We start from the raw sequence: 19,537 nt of genomic DNA, 5'->3' as shown, positions 1-19,537 counted from the left end.
TTTGGCTTGAGGGTGCCACGCAGGGGGAGGTGGGTCTTCAGCCTTGTTCACATCCTTTCCTCAAGCCCAAATGGCAGCGGCCGGGCCCTGTTTGCCAACCCGCAACCTCTAGTTTGTCTCTAAGACTGCCATAAGTCAACCTAGCATGACACTGGAAGGGTTCCCCTGCCTATGGTTTGGATCTCACTGCCTTGCCTGAAATGGAGGCAGACAGGATGGCTATGCCTACCACTCACAAGGAAGGCACAGAAGGGGAGCTCCCCGCTTACTTTTGCACTGGAGGCCCTGCCGCATGATCCCCCAAAGCAAGGAGCCGCAGTGGTCACAGAAAGTTGGCACTTTATAATTATGGATTCGGAACTTGTGCGGGATGTTGATTCCAAACCTCTGCTCGGAAATCTGAGGAGGAAAGAATAAAAAGGAAGAAAGGGTGGTTACTTGGGGAGGCAGAATAGGAAGGAAGGAAGGAAGGAAGGAAGGAAGGAAGGAAGGAAGGAAGGAAGGAAGGAAGGAAGGAAGGAAGAAAGAGAGAAAGAAAGAAAGAAAGAAAGAAAGAAAGAAAGAAAGAAAGAAAGGAAGGAAGGAAGGAAGGAAGGAAGGAAGGAAGGAAGGAAGGAAGGAAGGAAGGAAGAAAGAAAGAAAGAAAGAAAGAAAGAAAGAAAGAAAGAAAGAAAGAAAGAAAGAAAGAAAGAAAGAGCTTTTAATAAAATAAAAATCCAGGGTTGCAACGCGGAGGCAGGCAATGGCAAACCACCTCTATAAGTCTCTTGCCTTGAGTACCCTCTGGGGGTCACTATAACTCAGCTGTGAAAACCAGTGGAAGTCACAGTGCTCCAAAAACCAAAGCTTAAAAAGAGACTAATTATGTTAGCACACTGTTTCACGCTCGTCGCATTTTGAATTCCTCTCCCATGTTGCTTGCCTTTCTTATACCTGTTTCTTGGCACCCTCTCTTTTCTTAAGAACTTTTTTTTCTTGCTAGACTGAATTCTATGATTATGCAAGATAGATACATGAACCTAAGAGCCCCGTAGCACAGAGTGGTAAAGCTGCAGTACTGCAGTCCAAGCTCTGCTCACGGCCTGAGTTCGATCCCGACGGAAGTTGGTTTCAGGTAGCCGGCTCAATGTTGACTCAGCCTTCCATCCTTCCGAGGTCGGTAAAATGAGTACCCAGCTTGCTGGGGGTAAAAGGAAGACAACTGGGGAAGGCAATGGCAAACCACCCAGTAAACAAAGTCTGCCTAGTAAATGTTGGGATGTGACATCACTCCATGGGTCAGGAATGACCCGGTGCTTGCACAGGGGACCTTTACCTTTAGATACATGAACCTACCGTATTTGGAAAGGACCTGCCCATGTTCATCTGGTTCTATTGATTCTCCAGCACAAAGCTTCTTGAACTGTGGGTCACATAACTGTACGTGGGGGTCATGAAAAATTTATCAATATAAAATAGGTATACAAATCAAAATTTAGTGTTGTATATCCTGGGGTCACATAAAAATTTCTCGGACAAAAAGGGGTCATGAGTGGAAAAAGTTTAAGAAGCCCTGCTCTAGCACACATGCTCCTGGAATGTCATTCTTATAAGAATCTAAGATCAAGATATATTATTCCTCTTCTGACAGTAACTCTGTGTCTGAGCCTTGGTTTTCATAGGGAATGGGTAATAAATGTTTAACTTTGTGTGTTTTGTTCTTCAGTTGCAACCTTTCATTTTATTCAATTCAAGGATCATCATTACAAACCTGTGAGACAGGTAACTATTATTCCCATTTTACAGACAGAGCACCAGAGCTGAGAATTATCTCACCCGAGTATATATGGGTTGATGAACTCAGATGTCTCTGCCCCCCAAATGTTCACACCATCTAAAATTTTAATTAGGGTTTTATCTTATCAGCTGTTAAACAGTCTTCTCTGTTTTATGGATAGTTTTTATGCTGTTTATATATACTGGCTTGTGTTTTTTTAATGGCTTTCATTTCATGTTAGCCCCTGGTTACCCCATAAGCAGTCTTTATGGCACCCTAAGGATTTAGCAAATGTTTGGGGGTAGAATCTTCTGTGACTCACACATATTGACCAAAGTGGATTCTTGATAGGGTTGCCAGCCTCCAGGAGGAACCTGGAGATCCCCCACAATTACAACCAATGTTCATATTAAAGACATTGGCTCCCCTTGAGAAAATGGCTGTTTTGGAGGATGGACTCTATGGCATTATACCCAGCCCAACTCCTTCAACTTTTCCTCATAGGACTTGGTCTCCAGACCCTTCACCATCTTTGTTGCCCTCCTCTGGACACGTTCCAGCTTGTCTACATCTTTCTTGTTTATCCTTCTCTCGACCTCTGCCTCAGTTTGGCAGGTAGAGAAGAGAAAAGAGAATCGGTTTCTTCCAAAACGAATAGAGAGAGAGAACAATAGGTTTCGGTCCCAAGCTGCTAGCTTAGGAAGTGTTTTTTAAAGTCAAAAGGACTTCATTTACTCAGCAGAAGTTCAGCATTTCAAATGCTAGTTAAAGATTCACTAATGAAATGATGCAAAACTAGATCCCCCACCCCAACATGTGGTGGATATGTAAGCAGGCAAAAGATTATTGGAAACAAGCAGTGGAGATAATATGGGATCAGAGAGACAGATTCTCTATAAACCAGAGATCTGATATACCTAAAATTCTCCAAGCAGTAGCTTTACATATGATTACTAGGGTTGCCAGGTCTCTCTTCACCACCAGCGGGAGATTTTGGCGGCAGAGCCTGAGGAAGGTGGGGTTTGGGGAGGGGAGGGACTTCAATGCAATAGAATCCAATTGCCACTATAGTTTTACCATAGTGTTTCCAGTGATTCCTAGAGAGATATGGCGCCACTTCCGGGTTTTCCCAGGAAGTGATGTAAAGCCATTGCAAAATGGCTGGCTGGGAACCCTATGACTGGCCGCTGAAAGCAGAAGAGACCTACACAATGATGCAACTGGTGGCCAACCAGCAAAACAGATACTGGCCCGACCAAGTGACATTTATGTCATATCCAGCCCTCGTAACAAATGAGTTTGATACCCCTACCTTAGGGGGTTTTCAAGGCAAGAGACTAACAGAGGTAGTTTGCCTCTGCATAGCAACCCTGGTGTTCCTTGGTGGTCTCCCCTCCAAATACTAACCAGGGCTAACTCTGCTTAGCACCCAAAATTTGACACAATCGGGTTAGTCTGGTCAGGGCAAATATTATCTAGCCCCTTAAAAAAAAAAAAAAAGCAAATAGTTTTTTGGGGGGGACCAAACTGCACTTATGGGGAGTCCAGTAATTATATAATCAGTAAAGTCCAGGGGGTATTTATTTAATTTTTTTAAAGCCCAGCTTACAAATAAAATTAAAATCCACACAAAAAACTAAAAGCACATTAAAATGCTTGACCAAACAACCCACAGCAATCTCCATATTCTTTTCGCCAGGCAAGCTCAGTACAACATACTTACTGAACATGCTTCTTTGCATAACCTGGAAAAACCTGGATTCGAGTGTTGCCCTCTGCCAGAATCATTAGTCATTCCTCTGCCAGCTGCCTCCCTCTTTTAAAAAAGGGAATAATGTTGACCTACCTTATAAGGTTGTTGTGTAGGCAAATGCATGAGAAATAGCATTAATAAATCGGTTTTTAAAAATCTGTTTCATACAGATTTTGTTCGCGTCTCACTAATATTGGGCAATATTAATCCAATCTGGTTCCCTGCAGGAATCATTTTGCCTGGGGAAAGTATTCTGTGTAACTCAAAAACTTGTTCAGTTCCACTGTGCTGGACAAATACTCATGTGTTACTCAACAGCTTGCACATTCGTGCACTGAACCAAAACAAGATATCATCTGAAACATCTTTTTTTTAACATAAAATAGACTGTATAAAGTATACCATTTAAAATTATCCTATAATGCCGCAAATGAGTACCCCTATACCACCCACGAATAGCCCACTAATGCAATGGCTGATTTTACCTTCATGTCTGCCTTCTTGCTATTTTTCTGGCATGTGCACGCTGTCACAATGAGATGGTGGCAACGCTTGTGTACAACACACGTGCAAACTGGAACACAAAAGGACAGAGAAGGTTGGCCAAAAGCCATGGGGACAGAAGCAGACAAACTGGTTGCTGGGCGGGCTGGAAAGATAAATTCTGAACTTTCCACTGACATGACAGCCAGGCTTAGGTGTGATTTTTCTCCTAACTTCACAGCAAAGCAGGTTTGGGAAAGATCAGAGAAAAACTGGGGAAACCTTGGGAGGTGAGCCAATATACCACGATGCTGCAAAGAGGTGGTGGTGGGAGAAATGCTTCCCTACAGCATCAAACTCGGGGCGAATAGACTGTGGCCATTAATGCACGGGAGGTTTTGCCTTGGATTTGCCAGTCTTTAAATGCACATTTCCCCCATCCGAATTCTCAAAACTTTGCATGGGGGCTTACTGTTGAGTTTTGAGAATTCGGATGGGGAAAATGTGCATTTAAAGACTGGCAAATCCAAGGCAAAACCTCCCGTGCATAAATGGCCTGTGTCTCAGAACAGATCTGTCCGATCTGCCAAAGTGGGCAGCCTTGAAATAGGCATACTTCTGTCCTGGGGAAGACCAGAGGGTTTTCATGCACTTGCCTTTCTTGTTCAAACCAAAATCATTTGAGTACACGATTTCATTTCCAACAGCGGTCACATCTTGGAAGCTGAGGGCCAAATTAAACGTAACAGTGGCTACAGGGCCAAGCCACAGCCAACACCACCATTTTAGAGGTGAAAATAGCGAACACAAAATTGCTGTGAGGACAGGGTTGCCAGCTTCGGGTTGGGAAATACTTGGAGATTTTGGGGCGGAGCTCGGGTTGCCAACCTCCAGGTACTAGTTGGAGATCTCCTGCTATTACAACTGATCTCCAGCCAATAGAGATAGGTTCACCTGGAGGAAATGGCCGCTTTGGCAATTGGACTCTATGGCATCGAAGTCCCCCCCTCCCCAAACCTTGCCCTCCTCAGGCTCCGCCCCCAAAACCTCACGCTGGTGGTGAAGAGGGACCTGGCAACCCTAGGCGGAGCCTGAGGAGGGTGGGGTTTGGAGACGAGAGGAGCTTCAATGCCATAGAGTCCAATTGCCAAAGCAGCCATTTTCTCCAGGAGATCTGATCTCTGTCACCTGGAGATCAGTGGTAATAGCAGGAGATCTCCAGCCACCACCTGAGGTTGGCAACCTTACGCGAGGATCTGACCCTGATCCGGCCCACGGCACAGTGACAACTGGCGATCTCGCTTCCCCCCTCCGGGCCTTTTAAAGTGGTGAAACTGGGCTGTTTTGGCCCTTTAAAAGACATGGAAGAGGGAAACAAGATTGCCACTGTGCCATGACCATTTTTAAATGGTCATTTTCCTGTCGAAAATGGTGGCATAGCCACAGGTTGGCCCCCACGGCTGCCAGAGGGCTGCCAGGTCCCCCCTCACCTCCAGCGGGAGGCCTTTGGGGCAGAGCTGAGGCGATCGCGTGCATGCACGTCACTTCCGGTTTGCACCCGGAAGTGCCGCATCGCAAGTGGCCCTTTACCACTCAAACTAGGAGTCTGAGTGGTATAAGGCTCCTCACAAGGCAGCACTTCTGGCTGCAAACCAGAAGAGACACGCACGCGGTGTGTATGAGCGCATGCACGTTTGCCTGATGACCCTCAGCTGGTTGGCGGGCAGAGGGGTGAATTGCCAGGGGTTTGCTCGCCACCACCGGGCACCTGGCAACCCTAAGCTGCCAACACATTTAGTTTGGCCCTCAGAAGCAACCCAGGGATGCAACAACCATCTTCCATGGCTTTTCTCCAACCGCTAGGACACAAAGAGATATTGGCCTTTAATTCAGGGACATTTCCCCACAGTCACCCCCGCCAACTGTTTTGGGGCTTCCTTCTGATTATGAAAGACTTTTCTGCCCATCAGAGGTCACCTCGCTCTCCCCGTGCATTTTGCCTACATTTTCCAAATTCTGGCTAAAACAGCATCTGGAAAACACAGGAGGGGAGAGCCAGGCAACCTCCGACGGGCGGAAAAGGCATGCATAGTCAAAAAGAAGCCCCGAAGCAGTTGGCGGGGGTGACCACGGGGAAATGTCCCTGCATAAAAGGCCAATGTATCCCAGAACTGGCAGTTCAGATGATATTATCATGCTTAGTTGCTGTGGGTAGCTCCATCTTCTACAAATCCCTCATCCCTTCTTTCGTTTCTTTTTGTTCTAAAGCCAACTCAACTAATGCCCATCACTATGGCTAGGGGGAATACGCAATGTGTTTACAACAAAAAAGTGTGAATGTGGTAGACTACTGCAGTGTAACTTAGACACTGACTGCACCTTTGGTTGGTATCAAGAGAAATTCTAGTGATTCTGTTTTTAATGAATACACAGCCAGTGTAAAACAACCTTCTTAAATCAGTGTGGGCACAAATCCACGGAGAGCTATATTGTGAAATTCCTATTCATTTCAACAGGAAATAGAAAACGACAAACTTGCAAGATGTAATTAATCGACACAGATGTGGTGTTGTACCTTGGCACTGGTATCCTTGCTTCCCAAATACGCCCCTTGACAAGAGGAAAAACAGACAGCATATGAGTTTGATATTCAGAAAGCAAGCTGCAAACAATTGCAAAATAAGATCTTAAATGAGGTTGGGTCATAGAATCATAGAGTTGGAAGGGACCACCAGGGTCATCAAGTCCAACCCCCTGCACAATGCAGGAAATTCACAACTACCTCCCCCCTGCCCACACCCCTAGTGACCAGAAGATGGCCAAGATGCCCTCCCTCTCATCATCTGCCTAAGGTCACAGAATCAGCATTGCTGACAGATGGCCATCTAGCCTCTTCTTAAAAACCTCCAGGGAAGGAGAGCTTATCACCTCCCGAGGAAGCCTGTTCCACTGAGGAACCGCTCTAACTGTTAGAATATTCTTCCTAATGTCTAGACGGAAACTCTTTTGATTTAATTTCAACCTGTTGGTTCTGGTCCGGCCTTCTTGGGCAACAGAAAACAACTTGGCACCATCCTCTATATGACATCCCCTCAAGTACTTGAACATGTTTATCATATCCCCTCACAGTCTTCTTCTCTTCAGGCTAAACATACCCAACCCAACTCCTTCAACTTTTCCACATAGGACTTGGTCTCCAGACCCCTCACCATCTTTGTTGCCCTCCTGTGGACATGTTCCAGCTTGTCTACATCTTTCTTAAATTGTGGTTCCCAAAACTGAACACAGTACTCTAGGTGAGGTGTTTAAGGTGCAAATCGTAAATGTTCACCTTTCTTCATCCAAATACCCTTTGACAGAATGTTTTCCTTGCTAGATTGTTTCCACTGGATTAGAAAGCCATAAATTTAGATGAGTTTTTTTTATTGGCAAGGTGTAATGCCTTAGACTCAGCCGAGACACAAGGGAGATACAATAAAATTATTGCAGAAGGACTCAAATGCCCATGTTGTCCAGATCAAGTAAACTCCCTAGCCCATTGTTTTAGCTTGTTCACAAAATAATTTTGCACAAAATAAATATTTCACTCCCTGGATAAAACTGCTAATGACGCTTTCTGAGAAGCGGATACTGACTTATCTGCTTTCAGTTGGATCAGTGAATTGCGTGAGGGATGTGACAACTTTTCTCTTTATAGTGTCAAGAAAAAAATCATCTTCATTCTCCCCCCCCCCTTTTTAAAGTGTGAGATGAATAGCCAATGGCAGTTAAATCTAGGGAAAGGAAGGAGAAGAAGGATAACATAAAAAATAGGGACCTGGGTGCAGACCCTCTTTCAGCTTGGCTATCTACAGAGATCAATTTCCCAGGAGGAAGCAGCAGCTTCCGAGGGTGGGCTCTATGACATCCCCGCTGAGCCCCCACCCCAAATTCCACCCTCCCCAAGCACCATCCCTCATTCTGCAGGACCTTCACAAGCCAGAGTTGGAAATCCTAGCCTTGCCAACAGGCCTGGAGGAAAATTTCCTGCCTCTTTAATAGAGGCTTAATGTGTGGAAATGGGCAGGAGGTAAATAACATCACTTTGCAAATAACATGTCACTACTTCACTTTTCAAGGAACAGGACATTTTTTTCCCTACAGGCAGATGGCAACCCTACCAGTAATCGGGAAAGGGGAGGGTTTTTTATTTAAAGGACTGTTTAATCAAAGGAGAGCAGGTCGAATAGCTGAACATAGCCCGGGCTTGTCAGAGCTTGGAAGCTTAGCAGGATCAGTCACAGTTAGTATTTGGATGGGAGGCCACCAAGGCTGTCCAGAGTTGTAACACAAAGGAAGGCAACGGCAAACCACCTTGAAAACCCCATGAGGGGTTCAATTGCAAGCCTGATGGCCCATCCTTCTTTTTAATCAAAGGATACCTTTGTGATAAAGCGAGAAGAACCATTGGTGGAGATTACTTTGTTTTTCCTGGGACCCAAATGGAGCAGTGTTCCAGAGCAAGCCAGCTCCTGCACCCTGTGTAAGTGAAGCAACCCATCCCTGAGACCTTAAGAACTAGATATTTGCTTCCTTCAAGTGAAAGCTGATATTCTCAGCCTGCTGAAGAAGCCTTATTCTGCGAAGAAGAAGAAGAAGACGAAGATGACGACGACAAAAAAGAAGAAGAAGAGTTGGTTTTTATATGCCGACTTTCTTTACCACATAAGGGAGACTCAAACCGGCTTACAATCACCTTCCCTTCCCCTCCCCAAAACAGACACCCTGTGAGGTAAGTGGGGCTGAGAGAATGTGACTTGCCCAAGGTCACCCAGCTGGCTTCGTGTGTAGGAGCGGGGAAACAAATCCAGTTCACCAGATTAGCCTCCGCCACTCATGTGGAGGAGTGGGGAATCAAACCCGGTTCTCCAGATCAGACTCCACCGCTCCAAACCACCGCTCTTAACCACTACACCATGCTAGTTCTCCTATAGGAGGAGGTCAACAGTGGAAATCACAGTGGAAACAGGCCACCCTGTACAGGAAGGAGAAGAATGTGCTGTAAAGTCACAACCCATCCACAGAGCATTCCAGGCAAGGGATGAGCAGAGGTGGGTAGCCATTGCCTGCCTCTGCATAGCAACCCTGGACTTCCTCGGTGGTCTCCCATCCAAGTCCTAACCAGGGCTGACCCTGCTTAGCTTCTGAGATCTGACGAGATCTGATGAGCCGCCACCACATCCTCAGTGTTAAGACACAATTTCTTCACCACTTCTCCCATCTCCAACATAACTTTGGACAACTTGTATCAGTGAAACTTCCAGCGGTGATACCCTATTTTAAACTGGGTGGGCGGACTAAGTGCTTCCACTAAGATTTGCAAGGAGAAACGGGAATCAGATGAGGGCCAGAATGGAGATACTCACAGAGGGGAAGACTCATATCTAAACCTGTCCTTAAGCCCATCTTACCAGATGAATTCCCGGCAGTGCGAACAGTACGTGGGCTGTCGTAAATACGTGGCCATAAACTTATGTCCGTTGACTTGGTGGACTCTCCGGCGCATGGCCCGCTGGCGTTTCCGGGTGAAGTTTTTAAAAAGCCGGTCCCGCTGGAGAGTTCCTGTGGACAAAAAGATATTTGTTTTAATGAGACTGTTAAGAAAAATTGCTTATCTAGAAGACTGACGTTATTTCTTTTTAATTTTCAGCCCCAGGTTTATCTTAGCCCTTGAAAGCTCTCCTGGCATCTCTTCTTTCTCCCCCTCCTCCATTCCCTCAGCACACACACCCCATCTTCTTTTTACACCCAGGATTCCCAATTCTGTGTTTAAGCTTCTTTCATATAATTTGCCCCTTCTTTCCCCTTCTGCATCTCTTTTTAGACTTTTAATATACAAGCAGAAGTGTTGTCTCTTTTTATTATTGCATTGATGCACCTTTTCGGCATTAGACATTGTTGCTTTTTGGGTTTGTGTCTCTGTGTGTGTGCAAATCTGGAGTGAAATGATGTGTGTGGTTGGACAAACAATTGAAAAGCAGGTATGAGAGGGCTAAGGTTGGCAACTCCGGGTTGGGAAATTACTGGAGATTTGGGGGTGGAGCCTGGGGAGGGCAGGGTTTGGGGAGGGGAGAGACCTCCGTGTGGTATAATACCATGTAGCCCACCCACCAAAGCTAACCTTTCCTCCAGTGTAACTGATCTCTGTAGACTGGAGAACAGTGGTAATTCCAAAAGGTCTCCTGGCCCCACCTGGAGGTTGGCAAACCTTCTTATCCAGATCCATTAACAACTCTCCCCCCTCCCGGCAGCACCTCTGTCCCTGGAATTTTGTCCTCTCAGTTCCTCCTTTGTAGCCCTGACTGTGGGCTTGCACTGATGTTTGGGGAAAGTACCTGGGAGAAAAAGGTCCCAGGGGAAAGCCATCAGAGTGGATGCTAAATATCTCCCACTTCAAATTCGACCCTCCCAGAGGGCCCAGCCATTTTGCCACTGTTAGGTAGAGACTGGCCACCAAGACTAGATTAATTCATGCCATCGTATTCCCTGTTACTATGTATGGGTGTGAAAGCTGGACAGTGAAGAAAGCTGATAGGAAGAAAATAGATTCCTTTGAAATGTGGTGTTGGAGGAGAGTGTTACGGATTCTGTGGACTGCCAAAAAAACAAATCAGTGGGTTATAGATCAAATCAAGCCTGAACTGACCCTGGAAGCTAAAATGACTAAACTGAGGCTATCGTATTTTGGTCACATTATGAGACGTCAAGAGTCACTGGAAAAGACAGTCATGCTAGGAAAAGTGGAGGGCAGCAGGAAAAGAAGAAGACCCAACAAAAGATGGATTGACTCAATAAAGGAAGCCAAGGCCCTCAGTTTGCAAGATCTGAGCAAGGCTGTCAAGGATAGGACATTTTGGAGGACTTTCATTCATAGGGTCGCCATGAGTCGGAAGCGACTTGATGGCACCTAACCCACACAAGTAGAGACTACAGTAGGGTTGCCAACCTTCAGGTGGTCCAAAACAAACCTCATGCTTAAGTAGGAAATTAACAAACAACAACAAGCACTGATGGCACACAATCTGTTTGTTAACCTTCAGGTGGTGGCAGGAGATCTCCTGCTATTACAACTGATGTCCAGCCGATAGAGATTTGTTCCCCTAGAGAAAATGGTTGCTTTGGCCATTGGACTCTGTGGCATTGAAGTCCCTCCCCTCCCCAAACCCTGCCCTCCTATGGGGATTAAAGGTAAAGGTCCCCTGTGCAAGCACCGGGTCATTCCTGACCCATGGGGTGACATCACATCCCGACGGTTACTAGGCAGACTTGTTTATGGGGGAGGGGGTTGCCGTTGCCTTCCCCAGTCATCTTCCCTTTACCCCCAGCAAGCTGGGCACTCATTTTACCGACCTCGGAAGAATGGAAGGCTGAGTCAACCTTGAGCCGGCTACCTGAAACCAACTTCCGTCGGGATCAAACTCAGGTCATGAGCAGAGCCTGGACTGCAGTACTGCAGCTTACCACGCTGCGCCATGGGGCTCCTCCTATGGGGATTGTGTGTGTGTAAATTGCCATCAAGTCGCAGCCGATTTATGGCGACCCCCTTTTTTGGGGTTTTCATGGCAAGAGACTAACAGAGGTGGTTTGCCAGTGCCTTCCTCTGCACAGCAACCCTGGACTTCCTTGGTGTTCTCCCATCCAAATACTAACCAGGGCTGACCCTGCTTAGCTTCTGAGATCTGACAAGATCAGGCTAGCCTGGGCCATCCAGGTCAGGGTCCTATGGGGATTACCCATAGATTATTATTCCCTGCTGATCATAACGCTCTCGGGGGGGGGGATATATGGAGTAGCAAGGAAGCTCCGAAAAACAGTTGATGAGGAGAGACATTTTTTAAAAAACAGCAGGAGGCAGCTTAATAGCAAATGGGATGTAAGTCCAGGTTTTCCAGCGTTGTTTAAGGATCCATTCCCCCGATCCTCCCCATCTGGTGGATTTCCAAGTGTGACTCGGAAAGAGCTGCCTTGCTCTTTCCTTTTAAAGCAAACCGGCTTGCAAACTCGTCACCCGCTGGAACGATGCCTGAGTGTCTGTCGAGGTGTCTGTGGGCACCGTGTCTCACTGTGGAAAGGGGAAGCGTGAACCGGGCGGATTAAAAATAGCCCCTCGGAAGAACAAAGACAGACTTAATGATGGGGGGTAAAAGCAGTCACTCAGCCCAGTGATAGTTGTCTGGATATGTGAATTCTAAGGAAAAACCCAGAAGAAGAATGTCTTCTGTAAGGTTTCTGAGACTCAAGCAGGTGAGATGAAAATTGTGGGTCTGCCCTGCTCAAGGTTGAAGTCCAAGGGACCAGGCAGCGAATTGGAACCAATACTATAGCATTAATGTTGTTTCAGGAAATGCTGACGCAGAACTGATGCCTTAAATACTCTTGCAAGGGGTCCGGAGATCCAGGCTCCAGCCCTCCAGGAGCAGGCTACTAGTACTTAAAGGGGTCATGCCTAGTAGGGTTGCCAACCTCCAGGTACTAACTGGAGATCTCCTGCTATCACAACTGATCTCCAGCCGATAGCAATCAGTTGACCTGGAGAAAATGGCTGCTTTGGCCATTGGACTCTATGGCATTGAAGTCCCTCCCCTCCCCAAACCCTGCCCTCCTCAGGCTTCGCCCCAAAACCTCCCGCTGGTGGCGAAGAGGGGCCTGGCTACCCTAGACTACAGTTCCCTGACTTGACCCTCTGCTGAACATGTTTTTCCATCTGTTGCCTTCCAAGGATACGGAGAAGAGCAAATATATTTTCCCACACATAATGTGGGACCACACATCAAACAGAAATAACTGAGTAGTTCAAGATCAGCCAAAAGCTTAGTTCTGGTATTCTAAACCCTATTATTATTAATAATCGTCACACTTGATCTCCCTCCAAAGGAAGCTCACAGCAGCATAAAAAGGATTATCTTATTTCATCCTCACAACCACCCTGTAAGGCTGAGAGACAGTGACTTGCCCAAACCCATCCACAATGTTCCATGGTTGTGCAGAGATTTAGGTCCTGTATCTTTTATTCCATGGCAACAAGAGGGAGGGAGATGGGGACATGGGGAGGGGTGGGACATCATTCACATTGCCAATGTCAGTATTTCGCTTCCAGGTACAACCCACAAGTGACAATGGGTAGTGTTAAGTCCGCGTGGAGAGGACGCACGAGGTCGGAGATGGAGTTCAACTGCAACTGCGTTTATTGTGAACAGGAACAGAACTAGGGAACACAGTGAAACAACCCTGCTTATATGCCCCCCTGGCCGCCTGCGGCCACTCCCCCCCAATCCAGATTAGGGGGGAAATAACCCTGGGTCACCAATGGCGCGAGCCGACTTAGGGCCAATGGCGTGTGCCGGCTTAAGCCAATGGTGCGTGCAGGAGTTCGGATCCTTCGTCCTGGACTCAAGCTCCTAAGGTTCCTCTGCATGTCGGCCAACTATATACATACATTACAGGTAGCTTTAGGAATTGCCAGAAACTCTATGGTAAGAGTTTCCAGCAATTCCTACAGCTACCCATTGTCATGGCTGGGTTGCACCCAGAAGTGATGTACCGGCACAGAAGATGCCAGTGGTTTTCTTAAAAAATGCTTCCACCACTGCTCTGAGCAGCTGGGGAAGGGGTAGATGAGTTTGGATTTTGAAAAATAACAGGAAGATAACATGGCTTCCTTTCAAAGCTATTGCTCTTTAATTCCCAGTGCCTGCCTTGCAAGTAGGATTGCCAGTCCCATTTAAAAAAAAAGTCTGTCTGGCCAACGTTGTCACTTCTTGGGGGATGGACAGACATGACATCACGCTTCTTTAGGAATTGCTCTATGGTGAATCACAGAGCTTTTTGAGATTCCTAGAGGGGCCTGACAACACTTCCAGGTTTTTTAGGGGAGGGGCTGTGGCTCAGTGGTAGAGCGTCTGCTTGGCATGCAGAAGGTCCCAGGTTCAATCCCCAGCATCTCCAGTTAAAGGGACCAGGCAAGTAGGTGATATGAAAGACCTCTGCCTGAGACCCTGGAGAGCCGCTGCCGGTCTGAGTAGACAAGACTGACTTGGATGGACCGAGGGTCCGATTCAGTAGGGCAGTTTCATGTGTTCATGTGTTGCCTTTTTTCCCTATCCATCTCCTTCCTCCTGAAGCATGACATTGTGGTCGGCGGACAGCCACCGAAATAACCTCATTCCTTGGTTGGCACAAAGATGGCGGCATGTAGCTGAACTGTTATTTTCAGCAGCATTTTAAATTTAATGGTTTTAAAATTGTTATGTATATTATATTATTTATCGTTGTTGTTTTTGTACATTGATGCTACCCACCCTGAGCCTGGCTCACTGGGGGAGGGTGGGAGATAAACAAAATTTTATTACTGTTATTTATTTATTTTTATTTGTTCAATTTCTAGCCCGCCCTCATCCCCGACTGAAGCCAATGCGCTATTATTATTATTAACTCACATGTAGGTTGTTCAGTCTGGCTGTTCATTGAGAGGCAGTGTGGTGTAGTGGGTAGTGGCAGTGGGGTTGCCAGGTCCCTCTTTGCCACCAGTGGGAGATTTTTGGGGCAGAGCCTGAGGAGAGTGGGGTTATGGAAGGGGAGGGACTTCAATCCCATAGAGCCCAATTGCTAAAGTGGCCATTTTCTCCAGGTAAACCGATTTCTATCGGCTGGAGATCAGTGGTAATAGCAGGCGATCTCCAGCTAGACCCTGGAGGTTGGCTACCCTAAGTGGCAGACTAAGGCCCTGGGTGACCAGGGTTTGAATTCACACTGCATTTGTATCCACAAACCAGTTTTCTGTAGACACAACAAGCGTTTTTAAGCCACCAAACCCATATCACTTGGGAAATAAATACATTTTGCTATGTCAGAAATATACTGGTATCGAAACTTTTCTCTACTAAACACAAACTCACTTTTCAACAGCATCCCTCCAATTTTACCTCAGAAAAACAGACATATCCTAGATATCAAACTATGAGATGTGCTAGTGGCAGCAAAAATTCTCAGTGATAAGTGCTGGAGGGAATGTGAAAGCCCACACTTGGAATGAGAGACTTACAGGGCAATCCTAAATAGAGTTGCATCCATCTAAGACCAATGACTGCAATAGAATTAAAGGGTGCAATGCTGTTAAGGATTGCACACTAAAGCCTGGTTCACACACGTAGGAGAATGAGGTCGGAATAACACAGCAGAACACTGAGGTGATAGACCAAAGTGTAATGCCTGAAATCATTATATGCTATGGGAAATGTATTGGAAATGTATTCTTTGATTTGAAATATATTCTTTGTACTCAATAAAGTATATCTGCACTTATAAACATGCCAAACTCAGCATATAAGAGTTGGCATCTATTATAAAGTCACACCAAGCACCTATAGATGTTAGCAGGCCTCAAACCTAAAGAGGCCACGTTTTACCCTCTAGTTAGAAGTTAATTAGAGAAGCTATAGACGATCTCAGTATGCTCTCATAAGCTGGTTTTCCAGAGATAAGAACCAGCTAGAAACTCTCGTAGTTAGCCTTGGCAGCTGCCAGGGTCCAAGATAAGAAGAACTGCAGTAATTTAGGATCAAACAGAGCAGCACCTGACACTGGAGGGTCTTCTTGCTCATTAGTGAGAATGAGATCATCACTTTCTCTGTAACCGCCTTCAATTCTGTAATAGGTTATGCTAATTTGGGGGTCCCGATTATTGGGCATTTGGGTCCTTACGTGTGTATTACGCCTCTGTAACCACCCATTATCAAAGTCTATATTCGTGCTTGCAATCCTTTGATGTGTGTGTGAATTGTCCTGCGCATTTGGGCAATTTTCACCCGGTGTGTATATTGGGCCTAATAAACAAACTGCTTTGAACTATCAACCTCCTACTGTGTTATTGTCGTTGGGAATTGATACAATAATACCGGCATATCAAAAGCACCCCCTTTGGATTATAAGTGAAGGATCACATTTTGGAATGCCATTCTATGTTGGGGGCGGGGGGATGCCTTGCGAACAGAAAACCAACACAGAGAGCAGAGAGCAGAGAGCTTCCCTTCTGCTGGACTAATTTCCCCCCCATTTGCTTGGATTTTGTGTGTGTGTTTGTGAAGGACTATTCAAAGTTGGAATCCACCATCAGCAGTCTGACGTGAAGTACACTCCACCACCTCAACATTCCACCAACTCAACATTCCACCAACTCAACATTCCACCAACTCAACATTCCGCCAACTAACATTCCGCCAACTCAACATTCCACCACCTCAACATTCCGCCAACTCAACATTCCGCCACCTCAACATTCCGCCAACTCAACATTCCACCACCTCAACATTCCGCCAACTCAACATTCCACCGACTCAACATTCCACCAACTCATTCTCCCACAAGTTGAAATACAGTCCTGATGAGGCCTAAGGCCCACCCAACATGTACAGGAAAAACGAGGTGCCTAAATCAGGGGTGACAATAAGCCAGTAAAAAGCTAGAACCCGCAAGAGAGTGGCTGCTTCGAGACCTCCATCCCCCAAGAGAGACAGAACAATTTACGCTGCTTTCACCCCTGGCTGGAAATCTTAGATAACAGAATAGACTGGACCACTTGAAACTGCAGGACAGGAATCAAAATTCTGAGTGCTTCCTTCTGTGAAAAGCTCCTTGCTAGTAGAGAACTAGTACGCCAAGTCCATCATATGTGGTGGACTTGTGAAAAAGCTAAGAAATTTTGGGAGATGATATATAATGAAATAAGGTTGATTTTACAACAAAATATTCCTAAAACACCTGAAATGATGCTATTAAGCATGATAACGGATACCATTTTTACCCATTGAACCTTTTTGATTTATGCCACCACGGCTGCACAATTGATATATGCGGCTAAATGGAAGACAGTCGAGATACCAGACAAAAAAGATTGGATAAAAAAGATGCTGGAATTGACTGAGATGGCGAAGCTTACAGCTTTGATAAACCAGAATGATAATGTACAATTTTGGGGGGGAATGGGAGGCTTGGAGAACTTACTGCGAACATCAATTTTTAATGGGATCATTTAAAGGATATTCTTTGATCTAATCCCTTATCTATACTTTGTATTAATTTTATATTAGGTATTGATTTAATAATGTTGGATAGGATAAGAACAGGTTAAAAATAATATCGGGATTAGTTCCGTTAGCAAAGGTTTATACAATTTATTTTTAGATGGAAGAGGGAGAGGGGGAAGTCATTTTACTGTTAAATTAGTGACATTATTTGTTTTTTTTATTTTTATTATTACTATTTAGTATTGGAAATTGTTTTTATGTTGATATATTAAATGAAGAGAATAAAAAAAATTATTTAAATTTTTTTTAAAAAAAGTGAACTACCGGTAGTACAATAAGGGAAGGGCTTGGCTACAAATGCTCTCCTGCCAATGTGCTAATTTTTTGGGTTGCAGGAAGTTATCTTACACAGAGGGGCATTCAGAAGCAGTATCTCACACACAAATACTTGTAGTCTAAAATGGAACACCTTTTCACTCTTTCCACCTCTAGGGTTGCCAGAGTGCCCCTGGCAGCCAGCAGGAGGTGGGAAGACTTACTGGCATGGAGGGGAATCCCATCCTGGCAACATGGCAACTTCACTTCTAGGATGCACCGGAAGTGTTGCTGTGGTACACTCTGGTATTTGGGCAAAAACTCTATGGTAGAAGTCGTTTTTTTACCATAGAGTTTTTGCTCAAAAACCAGACCATCCAACATTGCTGGTGATGCAGAGTACTTTAAATTACTGTAATTTTATTGTAACAAATATTCAAAATATTTAAAATAATTGTATGTACTCTTGCATTTTGTATTTTTGTTATTTTTTGTATTTTTTTTGTTGTTTCTTTTGTTTTATATTATAAAAAATTAATAAAAAATATATTTTTAAAAAGGAAGTGATGTCATTGCATCGCTGGCAACGTCACTATAACACTGGGCTTGGTCTCGTCCCACTGCTGGTAAGTTCCCCCACTAGGGTTGCCAGCTCTGGGTTGGGAAATTCCTGGAGATTTGGGGGTGGCGCCTGAGGACACCTGGAGGCAGGCAATCCTATTCCCCCATTGGCCAGCTGACTGGCGCTGGTGTCAAGGGATCCCCAGTCCACGGTGGGGGCTTGGAAGTAGGGTTGCCAGGTCCCCCCTCTCTATCAGCAGGAGGTTTTAGGGGCTGGTGCTGGTGCTGGGAACTTGGGTCTCCCAGATCTTAGTCGGTCACTCTAACCACAACACCACATGTATATGTATTTATGTACAATTATCTGAACAGATTACACAGCAATTGAAAAAAAAAATTAAAATTGGGAAACCCTATTCTGTAACAATGACATTGTTATATAAGCATCACGTTTTTAAATCCTATGCTTTTCCCAAGGAGACAAGAGTCGCTCACACACTTTTCTCCTCCATTTTATCCTCACAACAATCCAGCAAGGTGGGCTAGGCTGAAACAGGATGACTGGCTTCCTGGAGAGGGGCTACAGTCGCCAACCTCCGGGTACTACCTGGAGATCTCCTGCTATTACAACTGATCTCCAGGCAACAGTCATCAGTTCCCCTGGAGAAAATGGCCGCTTTGGCAATTTAATTCTACGGCATAGAAGTCCCTCCCCTCCACAAACTCCTCCCCAAACTGAGCCCTCCTCAGGCTCCGCCCAAAAAACCTCCCACTTGTGGTGGAGAGGGACCTGGCAATCCTACGACGGGCAGGATTTGAATCCGCTTCTCCTGGCTTCTAGTCCAGCAATCCCAATTTTATTTATTTATTCCACTTCTCTTAAACCCTTGGCTGTGCATCAAAGTCGTTATTTGCCCATAAAAATGTCGACCAGCCGTTCAGTCCGAATATAGCAATGCGGTCTGGAAAAAAATGCAGGGGAGGAGGACAAAAACAGTGCTTGTAAATAATTGCATGGCTTCCCAAATGACCTGGCAGTAAGTATTACTCATCGCTGATGATCAGGGGAGTGGCTGTTTAAAAGTCACAATCCAGGTCAAATATCTACCGCCCTATCAAACTCACGTGCCACAATGTCAAAGGGAGTTTTCCCATTAGTGGTTTGTGGATCAGATTGTTTTCATGGTGTGTGTGTGTTTTTTTTTTTAAAGTTTTATTTTATATTTTGGGGGATACAGAAGGGAAAAAAAAAAGGAAGGGGGAAAATAGATCATTAATATATAAAAACATCGTTAGAATTTCGTTAAAAAACAAGCTCATAGAGTACAACAAATATCAAACAAACATTATATGATTTATCTAATAAAATGGCATTTTAGAGATAAATATCTTTCATTTGTCAATATATCGTTTTGAAAAAGATATTAACTGGTCAATTGCTTATCTAGAAGACATATAAGTATAAAATAACTCCCATTTTTCATTAAATTGTTCCATAGATTCATTAATCTTTGGATTTAAGATAAAAGTCATTTTTGCCATACTGGCGTAGTCTAAAAGCTTTTCTTTCCATTCTTCAATTTCGGGAGTAGACGTTTGTTTCCAAGT

At 45.1% G+C, this 19,537-nt stretch overlaps 1 protein-coding gene across 1 annotated transcript in view; it reads right to left on the bottom strand.

Annotated features, from left to right (window-relative positions):
- PRKCH (protein kinase C eta) overlaps nt 1–19,537 on the bottom strand; it is a 120,655-nt gene that overhangs the window by 57,595 nt on the left and 43,523 nt on the right. The window contains exons 3-6 of the mRNA XM_056851505.1: nt 9,443–9,593; nt 6,568–6,602; nt 3,995–4,083; nt 270–399 (exon numbers count right to left, since the gene is read on the bottom strand). Coding sequence (XP_056707483.1) covers nt 270–399; nt 3,995–4,083; nt 6,568–6,602; nt 9,443–9,593 — 405 coding nt within the window. The remainder of the gene's footprint in view (nt 1–269; nt 400–3,994; nt 4,084–6,567; nt 6,603–9,442; nt 9,594–19,537) is intronic.

This window comes from Euleptes europaea, chromosome 6, assembly GCF_029931775.1.
Source record: "Euleptes europaea isolate rEulEur1 chromosome 6, rEulEur1.hap1, whole genome shotgun sequence".
NCBI classification, from domain to species: domain Eukaryota; kingdom Metazoa; phylum Chordata; class Lepidosauria; order Squamata; family Sphaerodactylidae; genus Euleptes; species Euleptes europaea.
Note: the sequence above shows the minus strand (reverse complement) of the source record. Positions and strands in the feature narration are given on the sequence as shown.